The sequence below is a fragment of the Pseudophryne corroboree genome, chromosome 6, assembly GCF_028390025.1.
Source record: "Pseudophryne corroboree isolate aPseCor3 chromosome 6, aPseCor3.hap2, whole genome shotgun sequence".
Lineage (NCBI taxonomy): Eukaryota > Metazoa > Chordata > Amphibia > Anura > Myobatrachidae > Pseudophryne > Pseudophryne corroboree.
Window position 1 is genome coordinate 76,557,750 of NC_086449.1, and position 21,125 is coordinate 76,578,874.

The 21,125-nt window shown below is 45.7% G+C and overlaps 1 protein-coding gene across 4 annotated transcripts in view; it reads right to left on the reverse strand.

The window, feature by feature from the left end:
- The window catches only part of RGL3 (ral guanine nucleotide dissociation stimulator like 3), a 99,274-nt gene extending 79,129 nt beyond the window's left edge, over nt 1-20,145 (reverse strand). For 2 of the 4 annotated variants that reach the window (XM_063931222.1, XM_063931219.1), the window contains exons 1-3: nt 20,080-20,135; nt 12,261-12,399; nt 761-859 (exon numbers count right to left, since the gene is read on the reverse strand). In XM_063931222.1, the coding sequence (XP_063787292.1) occupies nt 761-859; nt 12,261-12,380 (219 nt within the window). In that variant the 5' untranslated portion in view covers nt 12,381-12,399; nt 20,080-20,135. Of the gene's footprint in view, nt 1-760; nt 860-3,409; nt 4,779-12,260; nt 12,447-20,079 lie in introns of those variants that run through there. The other 2 variants (XM_063931220.1, XM_063931221.1) reach the window with 2 other exon arrangements.
- Between the last annotated feature and the right edge of the window lie 980 nt (nt 20,146-21,125).

Here is a 21,125-nt window from a genome sequence, read left to right on the forward strand (position 1 = left end):
TATATGAAAAATAAGGGGGTACAGGAAGGACACAGTTGAGGAACAGACGTGTATAGGCAGGATGTACAGGCAGGACACAGTGGAGGAACAGCAGGGTATAGGCAGGAAGTATATGAAGAATAAGGGGGTGCAGGCAGGACACAGTTGAGGACAGCAGGGTATAAGCGAAAAGGATATGAAGAATAAGGGGGGTGCAGCCATGACAAAGTTGAGGAACAACAGAGTATAGGTGTGAAGTATATGAAAAATAAGGGGGTGCAAGCAGGACACAGTTGAGGAACAGGAGGTTACAGGTAGGAAGAATAAGGGGGTACAGGCAGGACACAGTTGAGGAACAGGAGGGTACAGGTAGGAAGAATAAGGGGGTACAGGCAGGACACAGTTGAGGAACAGCAGGGCATAGGCAGGAGGTACAGGTAGGACACAGTTGAGGAACAGCAGGGTACAGATGTGAAGAATATGAAGAATAAGAAGTAGAAGCAGTATATATCTGATGAATAATGGCTGCAGGCAGGATAAACTAGCAGGCAGATTGAACAAAAAAGGGGTACTGTCAGGATGCTCTTGACAGACGAAAGGGTGCAGACAGGGTGTACTAGAAATGGGCAGTAGGCAGCTGCAATTGAATAATAATGGGGTACAGACAGGATACGTTTGAAGTATAAGGGTATAAGAAGGGTGTTCCGCAAAAGATTTGGGGAGTACAGACACTGAATGAAGTTAAATACGGGAGACCCAGGGCCCCTTTCAGGCTCATTACCGGGATGTCTGCAGAGGGGCTTTCCGTTCTCACTCTTTTCAGGGTCACTCCATACACACCCCCATCTTCCACCTCCTCTCCCCACTCCTGCAAGGGATTCTGGGAAGAGAACAAGATAAATATAAAAACATGGATCAGGTCAAATATCAAAATTCAGGCTTCATTCCACCCCGATCGGAAGGGGTCTGTCCTGATATACTGTAGGGATCAGATCTTTTCCAGGTGAGTAAGTGGTTAATTCTCCACATCTTTCCAAATCTAAAGTCACTTGTCCGGTTTAGCCAGGTCCCCTTCCCCCCTCCCAGGCCGCCCTTAGATCACCTGCATATACTGAATTACAGAGGCTGGCACCGTTTCAGACTCCATGTACTCTCTCCGGCCCTGTTCCGTTTCCCCTCACTGTGTCCCTTCCCCCATTTTCTGTGCCCCCTCTTAGCTCCTATTTTCCTCTAAATAACCCTTTGCCACCAGAGCTGCCAACACTTTAACATAATTTCCCAGGTCCGATGCCTTTGATCACACCTTGGAGCACTACAAGACTCATAATGTCCGGATTAAAGGAAAAAAATCTTAACTTAGAAAGCCCAAAGCATAATAATAGACAATAACAATTGTATTCGGGGAATAGAATCAGAGCAATGTAATAACCGGGACACGGAATTCCACAAATCTTTCAAATCTGGGACTATCACTGCAAAGTAAGGACAGTTGGCAACTATAGGGGGAGTTGAATCAAAACTTTAGGGTCTATTCTTGAAGCAGTGAAAAGAGTGGAGAAGTGAGCCAGTGGAGAAGTTGCCCATGGCAACCAATCAGCATTGATGTAACATGTATAATTTGCATACTATAACATTCTACAGAGCAGCTGATTGGTTGCCATGGGCAACTTCTTCACTGACTCACTTCTCCACTCTTTTCACTGCTGCATAAACAGACCCCTTTGAAAGATGACAGCTGGAGATGTTGCCCATAGCAACCAATCAGATTTTAGCTACCATTTTATAGAATGCACTAGACAAACGATAGCTAGCATTTGTCTGGTTCCTATGGCAACACCGCCACTTGTCCCTTTTAGAAGGTTTGATAAATCTCTATATCACAATGTAAAGGCTCGTCCAGGTCAATTCATTAATATACTGTCCCACAGTTTAAAGTGGACCCTCCCGAACTGGCTCATGATCATAAGAGACCTCTGCTCTTCTCTTTTGAGAGGACAGCAGGTGAGAAGTGAGGGTCTTGGGGTGGAAGAGTATGTTAATGGCATCTCCAGACGGGTGGTCTTCAGTTTGCCGGCTGTCGGGATCCCGGTGCACAGTATACCGGCGCAGGAAATCCCGACAGCCTGGCATACCAACACTTTATCTCCCTCTTGGGGATCCACGACCCCCCGTAGTGCGCCACCGTGCCCGCAGCGTGGTGAGCGCAGCGAGCCCGCAAGGGGCTCATTTGCGCTCGCCACGCTGTCGGTATGCCGGCGGTCGGGATTCCAGCGCCGGTATGCGGGTCACCGGGAGCCCGGCCGCCGGTATACCATACTACACACCTCCAGACAGCCCTTACCTCATGGCCCTGTAGCAACCTCTTCCCCTGCAGTTACCCCTGTGCTTCCCCTATAGACAGTGCTGGCATCCAATTTATTGGCTAAACCAATATCCAACCTATCATTTCACTAGAAACTAGGGATATAATAGAGGCATGAGGTATACCATGCCTCATACCTCCATTATATCATTAGTTTCTAGTGAGAGGATAGGCTGCATTATTCTTGAATATTGGTTCAGACCACAAAATGACTGACTGTACTGTGTGTGAGGGATGGGTGCACGTTAAATATTTTAACGTATAGATATTATACTTAAAGAAACTATTTGATGGAAATAAATAAAAAAAACTATTGTTTTTCAATACAGAGACAGACTGGAAGGGCAGTATTAACTCCAATGAAAATAATTCCCTGATAATGTTTATTATACTAGCAATGCATTTGTAATCATCAATCCGATTTACACTTCTAGGAAATGGAGGTACTAAAGTGTAAGCTCTGCAGGGCAATCCGCATCCATTCAATGATCAACATTAAAAACGGACACAACAGGTAACTACTGCGCTATACTGCACAATAATATAAATAGTATTAATAAGCCCAAGTACAATCAACAATGGGTGTGATATAATGTAGCAATCTTTTATACCTTTATTATTAACGGCAGTTCCTGTTGACATTAGAGTGCAAGCTCTGCAGGAGAGAACTAATATTCCTAATAGTATTTGGGGCATTTTCCATATATACTGATACATTTACTATATTGTATATGTGCTGCCTGCATTTTAGAGAGTCAGCCCAGCAGGACAAGTCTTATTTCCCTGCTACTGTAGCATGTTATTTGTATGCCACTAGCTCCTGCAATCCCCCATCTCCCTGTATAATGCTGGTGCCTCTGCACTTTAAAGTGTAAGCTCTGCAGGTCAAGATTACCTTCCCTCCCTGTATACAATTACTGTAGAATCTCCAACTGGAAGGTTTCTATACTCTGAATGTTCTCTCACGTTCATCCTAGATATGTACACGCACCCCTGTGTATTAGAGTGCTAGCTCTGCAGGGCAGACTGTACAGTATATACATAAGAATGAGAGGAAAAGATGAGTACCATAGTGATTTCTTTTCCCATCGCACGAGCGGGTTTGGATCCAGGGGACTGCTCCTCGTCTGACATTTCTGTTGTTTTGGATTGTCAATGCCCCTGTAGGCTCCACGTCACAAGGAGAGACCCAGGGGACAGGAGCACAGTCTCACCTGCTCCGGTGGAACCATCCTGACACGAACAGGACTAAGAATGGGGGGAGAAGACAGGTGAAGGAGAGAGAAAGAAGAGACAGTGGCAGATGACAGGCAGCGGGAGAGACAGACCACACAAACAGAATGACAGAGGTGGGGACTAGGAGGGTTTGGGAAGTGGATCCCGCAGGGTCCTCTCTGCGCTTCTTTAGAATATTCTTTGTGTTTGTGCAGATATTCCCAAAGGGAGATGGTGACACTTGTTATCCTCAAGTAATCCCAGGCAATTATCCTTTGTCGGATATTCCCGCTTCCAATACCTCTCCAGTATCTTGGACTATGTGGTGCTAAGGATCAGTCTCTCTTTCCACACATTGCGCCGGCAGATCCTGAGATCATCCTGGAATTAGCCCATAAATCCGGAGCGAATCTGTAACAGCTTCCAGGTGTTCCTTCTGTTGTAATTCCTTGGATAACACAGAGAGATTCTGCAACCATCCTGGATTACTGCCAGGGTTTTTGTATCCCACTTGACATTACTCTTAGCTCTTATCTATCACCAATTGTCTATTCTTCCCCACTGCTCAATGTCTTCCTTCTCTTCTTACCTAGTGCCCGCCAAGTTCTCTGTAATCTTCTGGGTTCCACCTTTCGCAACCATCCAACAAATGGTTATATCCAGGTCTCATCCACACTTCTTGCCCCCACCTCTCCTCTATGCCAGGGCAATTCCTCCCCTCTCTGGCTTTTTCTTCTTTGCCTGCTGCCCTTGACAGTCTCCTCTCCTCTGTGGACAGACTGTTGTGGAAAGTTTCCTTCTTTTGAAATCCTCAGACTGATATCATCAAGGGATTAGATCCCAGCCCTCCAGAGAGGGAGAGAGGGGAGGAGAGCAGGGACGGAGGGGGGGGGGAGAGGTTAGGGAAGTAGGGAGGAGGGAGAGGAGCAGAAGAAGGAGGAAAAGGGAGAAGCAGAGGAGACAGTGAGTGGGAGTGAGGGATTCTGCAGAGAGTATAGGGGATCCTGAGGCCGTGAAGGCAGAGAGAGCAGACTGTCGAGCTGGATACAGAAGGGAGATGAAGTTATGGAGGAAGGGAAGAAAGGAGGATTGGGGAAGGAATGAGTGAAAGTAGGAGGGTGCTTTGCTGATATGACAAAGTTCACTACAAGGTTACGGAGTTCTTGTGGGAATAGGCAGCTCTGGGAGAGCAAATTGTGACTGAGGGGGGTAAATGAGGTTTATCGGGGGTCCTGGGGCGGACTAAGCAGACTGGATGAAAAAGAAAATAAGAAATAACAAGTGGACAAATAGTACAGAGGAAAACATTTCTTTGCATTCACAGCCCTGTGAGTGGATGTGATTTCTATTAATGTTCCTCCGGTTACAGTGCAAGGTCTAGAATGGTTTTATTCTCTGGGCAAGGCACTGCAGATACGGTGCCAAGAACTAGTGGTGCATGCTGGTACTTGCAGTGCACCAAGGGCTGCAGGTGGACTAAAGCTAGTTACAATATTTGCTTTGGATTTCAGGAAGCGGATGTCAAATTATATTTAAAGAATATGTTAAATCTATTCAAAGAAGCATCAGCAGGTAAGGGGCATAACAGGTGCTTGTGGTGATATAGGCAGACAGCATGGGGAGAGGCCCCTATTAGCAGCACAAGACTCCCCCACAATAATACCCCTTTCACACCACACAAATAACCCGGTATCGGCATAGCCGAAATCGCGGGTCGCCTGACCCGGGAATTCAACCCGGGAATAAAGCAGTGTTATACCCGGGTTGAATACCGGGTCAGTGGCTGCGTAAATGGGCTCCCGGGTCGATGCGTCCCGGGACCCGTTTACTACAGCAGGGAGAGGCGGCGCGGAGATGATCTCATCTCCCAGCGCCGCCTCCGTCCCCGTTGCCAGCTCCGCCCTCCGCCGCTATGGCCCCGCCTGGCATATTGCCGGGTCAGGGATGCCAGCAGCAGTGGCCAATGCCGGATCCCACTTGGGAAGGACCCGTTTCCAATTCCCGGGTGGGATTCGGCATTGGCAGTGTGAAAGGGGTATAATATATAACATCAGGAGATGTGTCTTTCTTCAACATAAAGTATTATACTGATGTCCTACTGCTGCATTGCTGTATACACAAAACCTTATCTTATGTGTTGCCAAAACAATTCATAGCAAAACCTGAGTCACACTCTCAACAAATATAAATACCATATATACAGGTCAGGCAAGACTTACTACACCCTGCTAGAAGATGCTGCAGGGGGTAATAAGACACTCAACAGCTGGGTTACTCTGTAATAAGTTGTTACTAGGGTAATAAGGTACTATGGAGCTGGATTATTGTAATAATATGTTACTATGGTAATAACGACTACATAGCTGGGTTACCATAATAAGATGTTACAGGGGTAATAAAATACTCAGGAGCTGGGTTACTGTAATAAGACGTTACAGGGGTAATAAGACACTCAGGAGCTGGGTTACTGTAATAAGATGTTACAGGGGTAATAAGACACTCAGGAGCTGGGTTACTGTAATACGATGCTACAGGGAGTAATAAGACACTCAGGAGCTGGGTTACTGTAATAAGATGTTACAGGGGTAATAAGACACTCAGGAGCTGGGTTACTGTAATAAGATGTTACAGGAGTAATAAGACACTCAGGAGCTGGGTTACTGTAATAATATGTTATAGGGTAATAAGACACTCAGGAGCTGGGTTACTGTAATAAGATGTTATAGGGGTAATAAGACACTCAGGAGCTGGGTTACTGTAATAAGATGTTACAAGGGTAATAAGGCACTCAGGAGCTGGGTTACTGTAATAATATGTTATAGGGTAATAAGACACTCAGGAGCTGGGTTACTGTAATAAGATGTTATAGGGGTAATAAGACACTCAGGAGCTGGGTTACTGTATTACGATGCTACAGGGAGTAATAAGACACTCAGGAGCTGGGTTACTGTAATAAGATGTTACAGGGGTAATAAGACACTCAGGAGCTGGGTTACTGTAATACGATGCTACAGGGAGTAATAAGACACTCAGGAGCAGGGTTACTGTAATAAGATAAGATAAGAATAATTTATTGTCACTATAGCATAAACATGTATAGCGAAATTACATGCAGTTCTCATATCATATACACCAGATAAAATACATCACATAAAATTTAGCAAAGTTGAGAATTCAAGCTAACAATCACAGAAGGGAAGAAACTATTCCTTAACCTAGTGGTACGACATCTTAAACACCTATAATGTCTCCCCGATGGCAAAAGGGAAAAAAACATATTACAGGGGTGACCCCTATCTTCAATCATCTTAATTGCCTTCGACATATGATGTTACAGGGGTAATAATAAGATGTTACAGGGGTAATATGACACTCAGGACCTGGATTCCTGTAATAAGATGTTACAGGGGTAATATGACACTCAGGAGCTGGGTTACTGTAATAAGATGGCACAGGGGTAATAGGACAATCAGGAGCTGGGTTACTGTAATAAGATGGCACAGGGGTAATAGGACACTCAGGAGATGGGTTACTGTAATAAGATGTTACAGGGGTAATAAGACACAGGAGCTGGGTTACTGTAATAAGATATTACAGGGGTAATAAGACACTCAGGAGCTGGGTTACTGTAATAAGGTGTTACAGGGGTAATAAGACACTCAGGAGCTGGATTACTGTAATAAGATATGACAGGGGTAATAAGACACTCAGGAGCTGGGTTACTGTAATAAGATGTCACAGGGGTAATAAGACACTCAGGAGCTGGGTTATTATAATAAAATGTTACAGGGGTAATAAGACTCTCAGGAGCTGGGTTACTGTAATAAGATGTTACAGGGGTAATAAGACACTCAGGAGCTGGGTTATTATAATAAAATGTTACAGGGGTAATAAGACTCTCAGGAGCTGGGTTACTGTAATAAGATGTAACAAGGGTAATAAGACATTCAGGAGCTGGGGTACTGTAGTAAGATGTTACAGGGGTAATAAGACGCTCAGGAGCTGGGTTACTGTAATAAGATGTTACAGGAGTAATAAGACACTCAGGAGCTGGGTTACTGTAATAAGATGTTACAGGGGTAATAAGACACTCAGGAGCTGGGTTACTGTAATAAGATGGCACAGGGGTAATAGGACACTCAGGAGCTGGGTTACTGTAATAAGATGTTACAGGGGCAATAAGACGCTCGGGAGCTGGGTTACTGTAATAAGAAGTTACAGGAGTAATAAGACATTCAGGAGCCAGGTTACTGTAAGAAGATGTTACAGGGGTAATAAGACATTTATGAGCTGGGTTACTATAATAAGATGTCACAGGGGTAATAAGACACTCAGGAGCTGGGTTACTATAATAAGATGTGGCGGGTAATAAGACACTCAGGAGCTGGATTACTGTTATAAGATGTTACAGGGGTAATAAGACACTCAGGAGCTGGGTTACTGTAATAAGATGTCACAGGGGTAATAAGACACTCAGGAGCTAGATTACTGTTATAAGATGTTACAGGGGTAATAAGACACGCAGGAGCTGGGTTACTGTAATAAGATGGCACAGGGGTAATAGGACACTCAGGAGCTGGGTTACTGTAATAAGATGTTACAGGGGTAATAAGACACTCAGGAGCTGGGTTACTGTAATAAGATGTTACAGGGGCAATAAGACGCTCAGGAGCTGGGTTACTGTAATAAGAAGTTACAGGAGTAATAAGACATTCAGGAGCCAGGTTACTGTAAGAAGATGTTACAGGGGTAATAAGACATTTATGAGCTGGGTTACTATAATAAGATGTCACAGGGGTAATAAGACACTCAGGAGCTGGGTTACTATAATAAGATGTGGCGGGTAATAAGACACTCAGGAGCTGGATTACTGTTATAAGATGTTACAGGGGTAATAAGACACTCAGGAGCTGGGTTACTGTAATAAGATGTCACAGGGGTAATAAGACACTCAGGAGCTAGATTATTGTTATAAGATGTTACAGGGGTAATAAGACACGCAGGAGCTGGGTTACTGTAATAAGATGGCACAGGGGTAATAGGACACTCAGGAGCTGGGTTACTGTAATAAGATGTTACAGGGGTAATAAGACACTCAGGAGCTGGGTTACTGTAATAAGATGTTACAGGGGCAATAAGACGCTCAGGAGCTGGGTTACTGTAATAAGAAGTTACAGGAGTAATAAGACATTCAGGAGCCAGGTTACTGTAAGAAGATGTTACAGGGGTAATAAGACATTTATGAGCTGGGTTACTATAATAAGATGTTACAGGGGTAATAAGACACTCAGGAGCTGGATTACTGTTATAAGATGTTACAGGGGTAATAAGACACTCAGGAGCTGGGTTACTGTAATAAGATGTTACATGGGTAATAAGACACTCAGGAGCTGGGTTACTATAATAAGATGTCACAGGGGTAATAAGACACTCAGGAGCTAGATTACTGTTATAAGATGTTACAGGGGTAATAAGACACGCAGGAGCTGGGTTACTGTAATAAGATGGCACAGGGGTAATAGGACACTCAGGAGATGGGTTACTGTAATAAGATGTTACGGGGTAATAAGACACTCAGGAGCTGGGTTACTGTAATAAGATGTTACAGGGGTAATAGGACAATCAGGAACTGGGTTACTGTAATAATATGTTACAGGGGTAATAAGACACTCAGGAGCTGGGATACTGTAATAAGATGTTACAGGGATAATAAGACACTCAGGAGCTGGGATACTGTAATAAGATGTTACAGGGGTAATAAGACACTCAGGAGCTGGGTTACTGTAATACGATGTTACAGGGGTAATAAGACACTCAGGAGCTGGGTTACTGTAATAAGATGTTACAGGGGTAATAAGACACTCAGGAGCTGGGTTACTGTAATAAGATGTTACAGGGGTAATAAGACACTCAGGAGCTGGGTTACTGTAATAAGATGTTACAGGGGTAATAAGACACTCAGGAGCTAGGTTACTGTAATAAGATATTACAGGGGTAATAAGACACTCAGGAGCTGGGATACTGTAATAAGATGTTACAGGGGTAATAAGACACTCAGGAGCTGGGTTACTGTAATAAGATGTTACAGGGATAATAAGACACTCAGGAGCTGGGTTACTGTAATAAGAAGTTACATGGGTAATAAGACACGCAGGAGCTGGGTTACTGTAATAAGACGTTACAGGGGTAATAAGACACTCAGGAGCTGGGTTACTGTAATAAGAAGTTACAGGGATAATAAGACACTCAGGAGCTGGGTTACTGTAATAAGATGTTATAGGGGTAATAAGACACTCAGGAAGTGGGTAGATAACAGGGGTAACCAGGTAGTTTGCTATAATAAAATGTATAAAGAGGATACATTATACAAGAATACTATAGCAGGGGAACATGTATGTCATGGGTCTTCAACCTGTGGCCCTCCAGCTGTTGTGGAACTATGCATCCCAGCATGCCCTGCCTCCGTTTAAGCAGGCCTTAATAGCAAAAATGTGTCCCGGCATGCTGGGATGTGTAGTTCCAGAGCAGCTGGAGGGCCACAGGTTGAAGACCCATGATGTATGTGGACGGAATATACGCGTACTACACAGCTGGAGGAAGTGCTGAGGAAAATGTAGAACCACCACTGACTATAGTCAGGCAGTGGTGGTTATGTGTTATTATAAGCTGACTATTCCTATTTACAGCTCTCACAGTGAATTTCCTTATTTCCGGGCATTATTCTACCAGCAATGACAGGGAATCTGGTCAGCCAGCCAGCTGAGAGCATGGCGCTGGTACTGTGACAGGAAGGGGCACGGTGCACCCCGCTCTCCTCACTGCTCAGAAAATGCCCCCACATTCCTATCCCAGACTTTCCCTAATCTCTCCATCTAAGAAAAGGGTGCTGGTATTGCCCGGCTGGCCTGCATCCTCTCTGCTGTATAATTATGTGCTTGTTTGGCAGTAATCCGGCTGTGTCTGCTGCACAGACTGACAAATCTTCTGGCAGCCACCCAAAAAGAATGGCAATGGCGCCTTTATTATAATAATCCCCTCAAAGCAGGCCATTGCTGACCATTAGAGCCCTGGATGGTATAAAGCCCATCGGTGTCACCTAAGGCCTTCACATCTCCAACCAAGCTCTCACGGGCCAGCACTGCCCTCCTTGTGATTGGCTGATTGGGGATACGACAATGATTTGGTTTTACGTTGCTCGGGCGTATGATATATAAGCCTTTGTGTGCTTGCTTTAGCAACGTTTTTCTTATTTATTGGAGCATAATAAATATAGTTATCTGTATTTAGCAAGCAAAACAAATGGTTATAAACATAGGTGTAAGTGTACAGTGGGGGTCATTCCGAGTTGATCGCTAGCTGCTGTTGTTCGCTGCGTAGCGATCAGTGAAAAAAACAGCTAAACTGCGAATGCACCGCAATGCGCGCGTGCGTCGTATGGGTACGAAGTCCATTGTGGTTTTGCACTGGTTCTAGCGACGATTCCAAACGCACAGCCGTACGCAAGGAGATTGACAGAAAGAGGGCGTTTATGGGTGGCAACTGACCATTTCTTGGAGTGTTTGGAAAAAAGCAGGCGTGGCCGGGTGTTTGCTGGGCGGGTATCTGACGTCATTACCGTGTCACTCGTCGCAGCAATCATCGCACAGGATAAGTAACTACAGGGCTGGTCTTGTTTTGCACAAAATGTGTTTGCAGGTGCTCTGCTGCACAGGCTTTCGCACTCTTGCAAAGCGAAAATACACTCCCCCATGGGCGGCGACTATGCATTTGCACAGCTGCTAAAAACTGCTAGCGAGCGATCAACTTGGAATGACCCCCAGTATGTGTTATATGCCTGATATAAAACTGCCCATATGCTACTGATGCCAACCTGCACAGACATTACAATAGCTGCAGCTTTACATATGCCCACAATCGCAGCTTTCTGAGCACATTTTATGGCTGCGATACCAGGGGAAATAGCGGCCAGCTCGGTGTAAGCCAGTTTGTCACTGGCGACATGGTAATGAAATCTGATGGCTTATTGGTTGCTGTTCTCTATTGCCCTTTAGTAAATTAACACAGAAAAAAAAGATAAAATGCTGGTGCACTAAGAACTGACAATCAGAACAATTATAATAAACATTGCAATTTAACATGGAGCAAAATTTATGTTCTTAGCATACTTTTGGCCAAAAAATATGTGCCAACCTACCATGGCCAGGTGACCTCATCAGGTGAGTCCCTAACATTTCTAAGGTTCAGCTCCTGCAACTGAATTTTCTCTCTGGCCGTCGTAGATGGGCCCTTATTTTTTGGGCAAAAATTATGCTAAGAACCTCAATTTTACTCCATATTAAATTGCAGAGTTTATTATAGTTGTCCTGATAGTCAGTTCTTAATGTTTAGAGTGTGCACAGGCACTTTCTCTCTTTTTTTCTGTGTGGAACGACAGGTCTTAGCATGGTAGCACCTCTAATGTTTAAATTAGTGTGTGCAGTCCAGACCCCTACCCCATATACCGGTTAGTAAAATAGCCTGTAGAGCTGGTACATGCAGCTGGGTAAAGGGGTGGGCAGTGCTCTATGAAGGATCTCACATGGAATATGATGTTTATATGTCTGCATTCACCTTGTCCTGCGCTGTGTGTATTGTGCATGCTGCAGTGTATTATCATCAGGTTACAGTGTGGAGTAGATTCATCAGAGGGAAACAAGAGGCTCACCTTGTGTCTGGAATCATCATCTCCTTCACTTGTGAGGCAGCGATACGCTTGTAAGACAATCCCCCAACTCATATCCAGGTCCACGGAAAGACTGCTGCGTGATCCGGGATCCCCAAACATAGTGGCTTTCTGCCTGGACCTGTGGGCCGCCGCGTACACAGAGTCAGGATGACGCTCTTTTTTTATCTGGTAAGAGGTCCATTCATACTGTAAGCTGAAAAGCAACTCTCCACCTTCAGACGACTTTGTTTGTTAGTACAGTTACTCCTGCACTGCAATTGTTACTACATACATTGCTTTTTCTTTGCAGCGTCCATCTGTTTTTGTTATTCTGGTTTGTATTTGTGTCATCTGTTTATTTCCACCCCCCAGCATACGACGGAACCGTGCTGAGCTCTCTGCATTAGATACAATGGCACCCAGGGAGCGTAACTCCCAACGGTTCTGATTATGTGTGGCCGGTTCACCAACACCATGCCTGGACAGGGCTGTCAGCCGTCAGTAAATTTTATGACAGTAGGTAAAACATTGAGGTCAGTTACAATGTTACCGATTATGACACCACAGTGTGGACGGGCCCATGGTGACACACCTTCTGAACGGGTGTAGTATGGTTTGCCGGCGGTCGGGGTCCCGGCGACGGAATCCCGACCGCCGGCATACCGACAGCTGGGAGAGTGCAAATGAGCCCCTTGCGGGCTCGCCGCGCTATGTGCGCCACGCTATCTATTCTCCCTCCAGGGGGGTCGTGGACCCCCAAGAGGGAGAAAAGATGTCGGTATGCCGGCGGTTGGGATTCTGGCGCCGGTATGTTGGTTGCCGGGAGGCCGGCCGCCGGCAACCTGAATACCACCCCTTCTGAACCCGTCCTAGTAGGCTGAAGTCCCCCTCCTCCCTCTTTGCAGGTTCTGTTGTAGAATGTCGCGTTTCCTCCTAGTTTCATAGGACTTGCAGGAAAGTGCAAATTGTGGGTGCTCAAAAGTGTCCCATTGCTGTAAATGTGTCTGACAAATGCACCGGGTGCGTACAGTGTGTCTACATTGTTTTGGGAACTGCTCTATCAGGGCCGGAATATGAGCCACATGGGCCTGGGGCTGAATATGTTTAAGGGCCTATTGTGAGAAACAGAGAAGTGGCCAGTGCTGTGTAGGTGTGGCCAGTGACGTGTGGGTGTGGCCAGTGCCATGTGGGTGTGGCTAGTGCCGTGTGGGTGTGGCCAGTGCCGTGTGGGTATGTACATTACCTACTCTATCAACCCCAATGGCTCCCTTAAGCCCAGATTTATCAAGCATTGGAGAGTGATATTTAGCACGGTGATAAAGTGCCAACCAATCAGCTCCTAACTGTCATTTCTCAAACACAGCCTGTAACATGACAGTTAGGTTCTGGTTGGTTGGTTAGTATTTTATCACCGTGCTATTTATCACCCTCCAAGGCTTGATAAATCTGTGGAGGCCCGGAACTATAGTCCCATCTGCCCAATTCTTAATTTGGCCCTGTGCTCTATAAATCAATCTGCACATGCATTAACAGGTGTGATGGACCAAATAGAAGTGTGTATGGTGGAGAGAGGTAATGGCCGGCTCTGATCACTGTATCATCATCTCTTTAATGCATTCTTACCGACTTTCTATTATCCCCCTCTGGGAGAGTCCTGAGGGAGTAGCCCTGTCCAATCAGTGCGCAGCATTCTTGCCTTTGTGTCCTCGCCCCCTGTTGTTTAAAACCAAAATGTGCATCCTTTTACAGCGGAGGCAGCGCTATCTGTCATCATAACCTATAGATTGTAAGCTTGCGAGCAGGGCCTTCCTGCCTCTATGACTGTCTGTTACTACCCAGACAGTAAGAAACTGTTAATAAGTAAAAAAAAAAATAAACCCCACTCCCTGCAATTGCAACTCATGTGACAAGTCTAGAATGATGTGATTCAATGCAAACCGCGTCATCCAAACTCCGGCCCACCCACTTCAGGTGAGAAGTGGGCGGCACTGGGAGAAGGGATAACTCTGTTTGGAGGCCGGGAGAACCCCTGTAAATTCAGGATCTCCTTGGACTTTCAAAGAGAATTGGTTGTATGCAGGGATGGTTGTATGAGAACCGACCCCCCCCCCCCCCCTTCCCCCCCGAACTTCACGTCCCAAGACCAGATCCGAGCCCGGCTCGGGACTTCCCGCCAGACTCGAAAACCAGAACGGATTCTCGCGGGTTTTGTATTCCATATAAGGAGCCGTGCGTCGCAGCCATTTTCACTCCAGTGAAGAGTGTAGCGAGAGGACGTGTCTCTCTCCTCATTGTCCGTGTGGTGTGGCGACCTGCTCTGTCTTATGTGTCATTCCAGTGGTGTCTTGTGCTGCATCAGTCCAGTGGTGGTGTCTTGTGCTGCATCAGTCCAGTGGTGGTGTCTTGTGCTGCATCAGTCCAGTCACAGTGGTGGTGTCCTCTGCTGCCATATTATTATTATTATTATTATTATTATTATTATATTTTATTTATAGAATGTGTCCAGTGCTGCTGTATAAGTCCAGTCCATTGCAGTGGTGCAGTGTTGTACTGCATCAGTCCAGTGGTGGTGTCCCTGTGCTGACGTATAAGTCCAGTGGTACTGCCGTATAAGTCCAGTGGTACTGCCGTATAAGTCCAGTGATACTGCCGTATAAGTCTAGTGGTACTGCCGTATAAGTCTAGTGGTACTGCCGTATAAGTCCAATCCAGTGGTACTGCCGTATAAGTCCATTGATACTGCCGTATAAGTCCAGTGGTACTGCCGTATAAGTCCAGTCCAGTGGTACTGCCGTATAAGTCCAGTGGTACTGCCGTATAAGTCCAGTCCAGTGGTACTGCCGTATAAGTCCAGTGATACTGCCATATATGTTCAGTGATACTGCCGTATAAGTCCAGTCCAGTGGTACTGCCGTATAAGTCCAGTGATACTGCCATATATGTTCAGTGGTACTGCCGTATGAGTCCAGTACAGTGGTACTGCCGTATAAGTCCAGTGGTACTGCCGTATAAGTCCAGTGGTACTGCCGTATAAGTCCAGTGGTACTGCCGTATAAGTCCATTGATACTGCCGTATAAGTCCATTGATACTGCCGTATAAGTCCAGTGGTACTGCCGTATAAGTCCAGTCCAGTGGTACTGCCGTATAAGTCCAGTCCAGTGGTACTGCCGTATAAGTCCATTGATACTGCCGTATAAGTCCAGTGGTACTGCCGTATAAGTCCAGTCCAGTGGTACTGCCGTATAAGTCCAGTGGTACTGCCGTATAAGTCCAGTCTAGTGGTACTGCCGTATAAGTCCAGTGATACTGCCATATATGTTCAGTGATACTGCCGTATAAGTCCAGTCCAGTGGTACTGCCGTATAAGTCCAGTGGTACTACTATATAAGTCCTGTCCAGTGGTACTGCCATATAAGTCCAGTGATACTGCCATATATGTTCAGTTGTACTGCCGTATAAGTCCACTACAGTGGTACTGCCGTATAAGTCCAGTGGTACTGCCGTATAAGTCCAGTCCAGTGGTACTGCCATATAAGTCCAGTGGTACTGCCGTATAAGTCCAGTCCAGTGGTACTGCCGTATAAGTCTATTGATACTGCCGTATAATTCTAGTGGTACTGCCGTATAAGTCCAGTCCAGTGGTACTGCCGTATAAGTCCAGTCCAGTGGTACTGCCGTATAAGTCCAGTGATACTGCCATATATGTCCAGTGGTACTGCCATATAAGTCCAGTCCAGTGGTACTGCCATATAAGTCCAGTGATACTGCCATATATGTTCAGTGGTACTGCCGTATAAGTCCAGTACAGTGGTACTGCCGTATAAGTCCAGTGATACTGCCGCATTTGTCCAGAGATACTGCCATATATGTCCAGTGGTACTGCCGTATAAGTCCAGTGATATTGCCGTATAAGTCCAGTGGTACTGCCGTATAAGTACAGTCCAGTGGTACTGCTATATAAGTCCAGTCCAGTGGTACTGCCGTATAAGTCCAGTCCAGTGGTAGTATAAGTCCAGTGATACTGACGTATATGTCCAGTGGTACTGCCATATAAGTCCAGTCCAGTGGTACTGCCGAATAAGTCCAGTGATACTGCCGAATAAGTCCAATGATACTGCCGTATATGTCCAGTGGTACTGCCGTATAAGTCCAGACCAGTGGTACTGTCGTATAAGTTCAGTGATATTGCCGTATATGTCCAGTGGTGCTGCCGCATAAGTACAGTCCAGTGGTGCTGCCGTATAATTCCAGTGATACTGCCGTATAATTCCAGTGATACTGCCGTATAAGTCCAGTGGTGATGCCATATAAGTCCAGTGGTACTGCCATATAAGTCCAGTGGTACTGCCATATAAATCCAATCCAGTGGTACTGCCGTATAAGTCCAGTCCAGTGATACTGCCATATATGTTCAGTGGTACTGCCGTATAAGTCCAGTCCAGTGGCACTGCCGTATAAGTCCAGTCCAGTGGTACTGCCGTATAAGTCCAATCCAGTGGTACTGCCGTATAAGTTCATTGATACTGCAGTATAAGTCCAGTGGTACTGGCGTATAAGCCCAGTCCAGTGGTACTGCCATATAAGTCCAGTGATACTGCCATATATGTTCAGTGGTACTGCCGTATAAGTCCAGTCCAGTGGTACTGCCGTATAAGTCCAGTGATACTGCCATATATGTTCAGTGGTACTGCCGTATAAGTCCAGTCCAGTGGTACTGTCGTATAAGTCCAGTGGTACTGCCGTATAAGTCCAGTCCAGTGGTACTGCCATATAAGTCCAGTGGTACTACCGTATAAGTCCAGTGGTACTGCCGTTTAAGTCCAGTCCAGTGATACTGCTGTATAAGTCCAGTGATACTGTCATATATGTCCAGTGGTACTGCCGTATAAGTCCAGTGATATTGCCATATAAGTCCAGTGGTACGGCCGTATAAGTACAGTCCAGTGGTACTGCCATATAAGTCCAGTCCAGTGATACTGACGTATATGTCCAGTGGTACTGCTGTATAAATCCAGTGATACTGCCATATAAATCCAGTTCAGTGGTACTGCCGTATAAGTCCAGTGATACTGCTGAATAAGTCAAGTGATACTGCCGTATATATGTCCAGTGGTACTGCCGTATAAGTCCAGACCAGTGGTACTGTCGTATAAGTTCAGTGATACTGCCGTATATGTCCAGTGGTACGGCCGTATAAGTCCAGTGGTACTGCCGCATAAGTCCAGTCCAGTGGTGCTGCCGTATAATTCCAGTGATACTGCCGTATAAGTCCAGTGGTACTGCCATATAAACCCAATCCAGTGGTACTGCCGTATAAGTCCAGTGGTACTGCCGTATAAGTCCAGTCCAGTGGTACTGCCGTATAAGTCCAGTGATACTGGCGTATATGTTCAGTGGTACTGCCGTATAAGTCCAGTCCAGTGGTACTGCCATGTACGTCCAGTGATACTGCCGTATATGTCCAGTGGTACTGCCGTATTTGTTCAGTGATGTTGCCATATAAGTCCAGTGGTACTGCCGTATAAGTCCAGTCCAGTGGTACTGCCATATAAGTCCAGTAATACTGCCGTATAAGTCCAGTGGTACCGCCGTATAAGTCCAGTACAGTGGTACTGCCTTATAAGTCCAGTGATACTGCCGTATAAGTCCAGTGATACTGCCGTATAATTCCAGTGGTACTGCCGTATAAGTCCAGTCCAGTGGTACTGCTGTATAAGTCCAGTGATACTGCCGTATATGTCCAGGGATACTGCCGTATATGTCCAGTGGTACTGCCGTATATGTCCAGTGGTACTGCCACATAAGTACAGTCCAGTGGTACTGCGGTATAAGTCCAGTCCAGTGGTACTGCCGTATATGTCCAGTGATACTGCCATATAAGTCCAGTGGTGCTGTCCTGGGCTGTATATTGGCCCTCATTCCGAGTTGTTCGCTCGGTAATTTTCTTCGCATCGCAGCGATTTTCCGCTAATTGCGCATGCGCAATGTTCGCACTGCGACTGCGCCAAGTAAATTTGCTAAGAAGTTTGGTATTTTACTCACGGCATTACGAGGTTTTTTCTTCGTTCTGGTGATCGTTGTGTGATTGACAGGAAGTGGGTGTTTCTGGGCGGAAACTGGACGTTTTATGGGAGTGTGTGAAAAAACGCTGCCGTTTCTGGGAAAAACGCGGGAGTGGCTGGAGAAACGGGGGAGTGCCTGGGCGAACGCTGGGTGTGTTTGTGACGTCAAACCAGGAACGAAACTGACTGAACTGATCACAGATGCCGAGTAAGTGTGGAGCTACTCAGAAACTGCTAAGAAATTTCTAATCGCAATTTTGAGAATCTTTCGTTTGCAATTTTGATAAGCTAAGATTCACTCCCAGTAGGCGGCGGATTAGCGTGTGCACTGCTGCTAAAAGCAGCTAGCGAGCGAACAACTCGGAATGAGGGCCATTATTTACTCTAAATAAAGGGGTTATTAATATTTAATCCAAACAATCATCCAGATCCAAAACCGAAACCCGAAAGGGTGGTTTTGGCAAAACCAATCCAGATCCAAAATACGAGCGAGGATCCAGATCCAAAACCAAAACACGCAAAGTGCCCGCCGCACATCTCTAGTTGTATGCTTTAATATTCTGAGTTATGTTCTACAATCATATAATGACAATAGTGAGGAGACATTGGGACACTGCGCCACTAAATGCTCCTAACTCAAGATCTTGAATCTCATTTAAAAAATCACATCCCACAAAAGGTAACAGAGCCTGCACGTGGCGACCAACTCTTCAGATCCACCCTACTAATTCCGTGAGAAGGCGCTAAATGTCCCCACCTGTCCCTCCGGCACATACTGCAATCTCAACCCACAAAGTCATTCACCTCCCTGAAAAACAGGGGCAGAAGTGCAACACTAGAAGCAGGAGGTCACAAACCACGGATTACCCATTTGCACTTAGGGCCTAATTCAGATCTGATGGCTGTGATGCGTTCTTTGCTGCCCTGTGATCAGATAGTCGCCACCTACTGGGGGAGGGTAAAATCGATGTGCAAGTGTGTGATCGCATGTGTTGCAGAGCTGCACAAAAATCAGTTTGAGCAGTCTCTGCGCAGCCCAGGACTTACTCTTCCAGTGCGATTGAATCCTGCTGATCGGGGCCGGAGCTGACGTCAGACACCCTCCCTGAAAACGCTTGAGCCCGCCTGCGTTTTTCCGTTTTTTTCCTGAAAACGGTCAGTTGCCACCCACAGACGGCCTCTTCCTGTCAATCGATTTGCGAACGCCCGTGCGAATGGATCCTTCGCACTATCCCGTCGCTGACCGGTGATGCCCTTTGTAGCCGTCCAAAACGCCGGCGAATTGCGGTGCATACGCATGCGCAGTTCAGATCTGATCGCCCGCTGCACGAAAACACACAGCAGCGACCAGATCTGAATGAACCCCTTAGTCCAAAACTATTTCTGACACATGACAAAAATACTTAAATCTATATTATTATTATTATAAAGCACAGTCCACTATAGACAGCGGAAGCATTACAGAGCACCTCACAAACACAATCAGGCTGCGATCTATACATTCAGGACCTATACAATTACATCTGGGAAGTTTATACCTACAGATCTATACATTACACCCTAAAGGGAGACAATAGGGGACTGTGGGGTCTTATAACCGTCACCTGGTAAATAGAAAATTGGATGCCATGGAATACTGGCACACACCGTAATTCTCTCACTCTCGTCCTTACAGAGTCTATACCCCCTACACCCCACAGAGCCACAGCTGTGTCAGCCGGTGTGCAGACAGGAAATGTAGATGATTCCCCGTTACCTTTGATCCCTGGATCTTCTTGCCTCACTTCTCTCTCCTTTCCTCCCGCTATCCCACTGAACTTGGATCTCTCCTCTAACATCCTGCACCCCCACCCGTTTGATTTTTGCAGACTCAGAAGAGGGTGGTGTAGTACGGAGGACAGTCACTTCCTCTGACCCCTCTGATGGTTTCCCAGACCACAAAAACAATGACTGTTTTCAACAGCAGAGAGTTTATTAACTAGAAAGAAAATCTAAAAAACAAATCCTTGGAAATATGTGGTCAGTAAGACACTCAGAAGCTGGGATACTACAGTATAATAAGATGTTACAGGGGTAATAAGACATTCGGGAGCTGGGTTACTGTAATATGATGTTACAGGGGTAATAAGACAATCAGGAGCTGGGTTACTGTAATAAGGTGTTACATGGGTAATAAGACACTCAGGAGCTGGGTTACTGTAATAAGATGTTACAGGGGTAATAAGACACTCAGGAGCTGCGTTACTGTACTAAGATGTTACAGGAGTAATAAGACACTCAGGAGCTTGGTTACTGTAATAAGATGTTACAGGGAGTAATAAGACGCTCAGGAGCTGCGTTACTGTAATAAGATGTTACATGGGTAATAAGACACTCAGGAGCTGCGTTACTGTAATAATATGTTACAGGGGTAATAAGACACTCAGGAGCTGGGTTACTGTAATAAGATGTTGCAGGGGTAATAAGACACTCAGGAGCTGGGTTACTGTAATAAGATGATACAGGGGTAATAAGACACTCAGGAGCTGGGTTACTGTAATAAGATGTTACAGGGGTAATAAGACACTCAGGAGATGGGTTACTGTAATAAGATGTTACAGGGGTAATAAGACACTCAGGAGCTGGGTACTGTAATAAGATGTTACAGGGGGAATAAGGCACTCAGGAGATGGGTTACTGTAATAAGATGTTACAGGGGTAATAAGACACTCAGGAGCTGGGTTACTGTAATAAAATGTTACAGGGGTAATAAGACACTCAGGAGCTGGGTTACTGTAATAAGATGTTACAGGGGTAATAAGA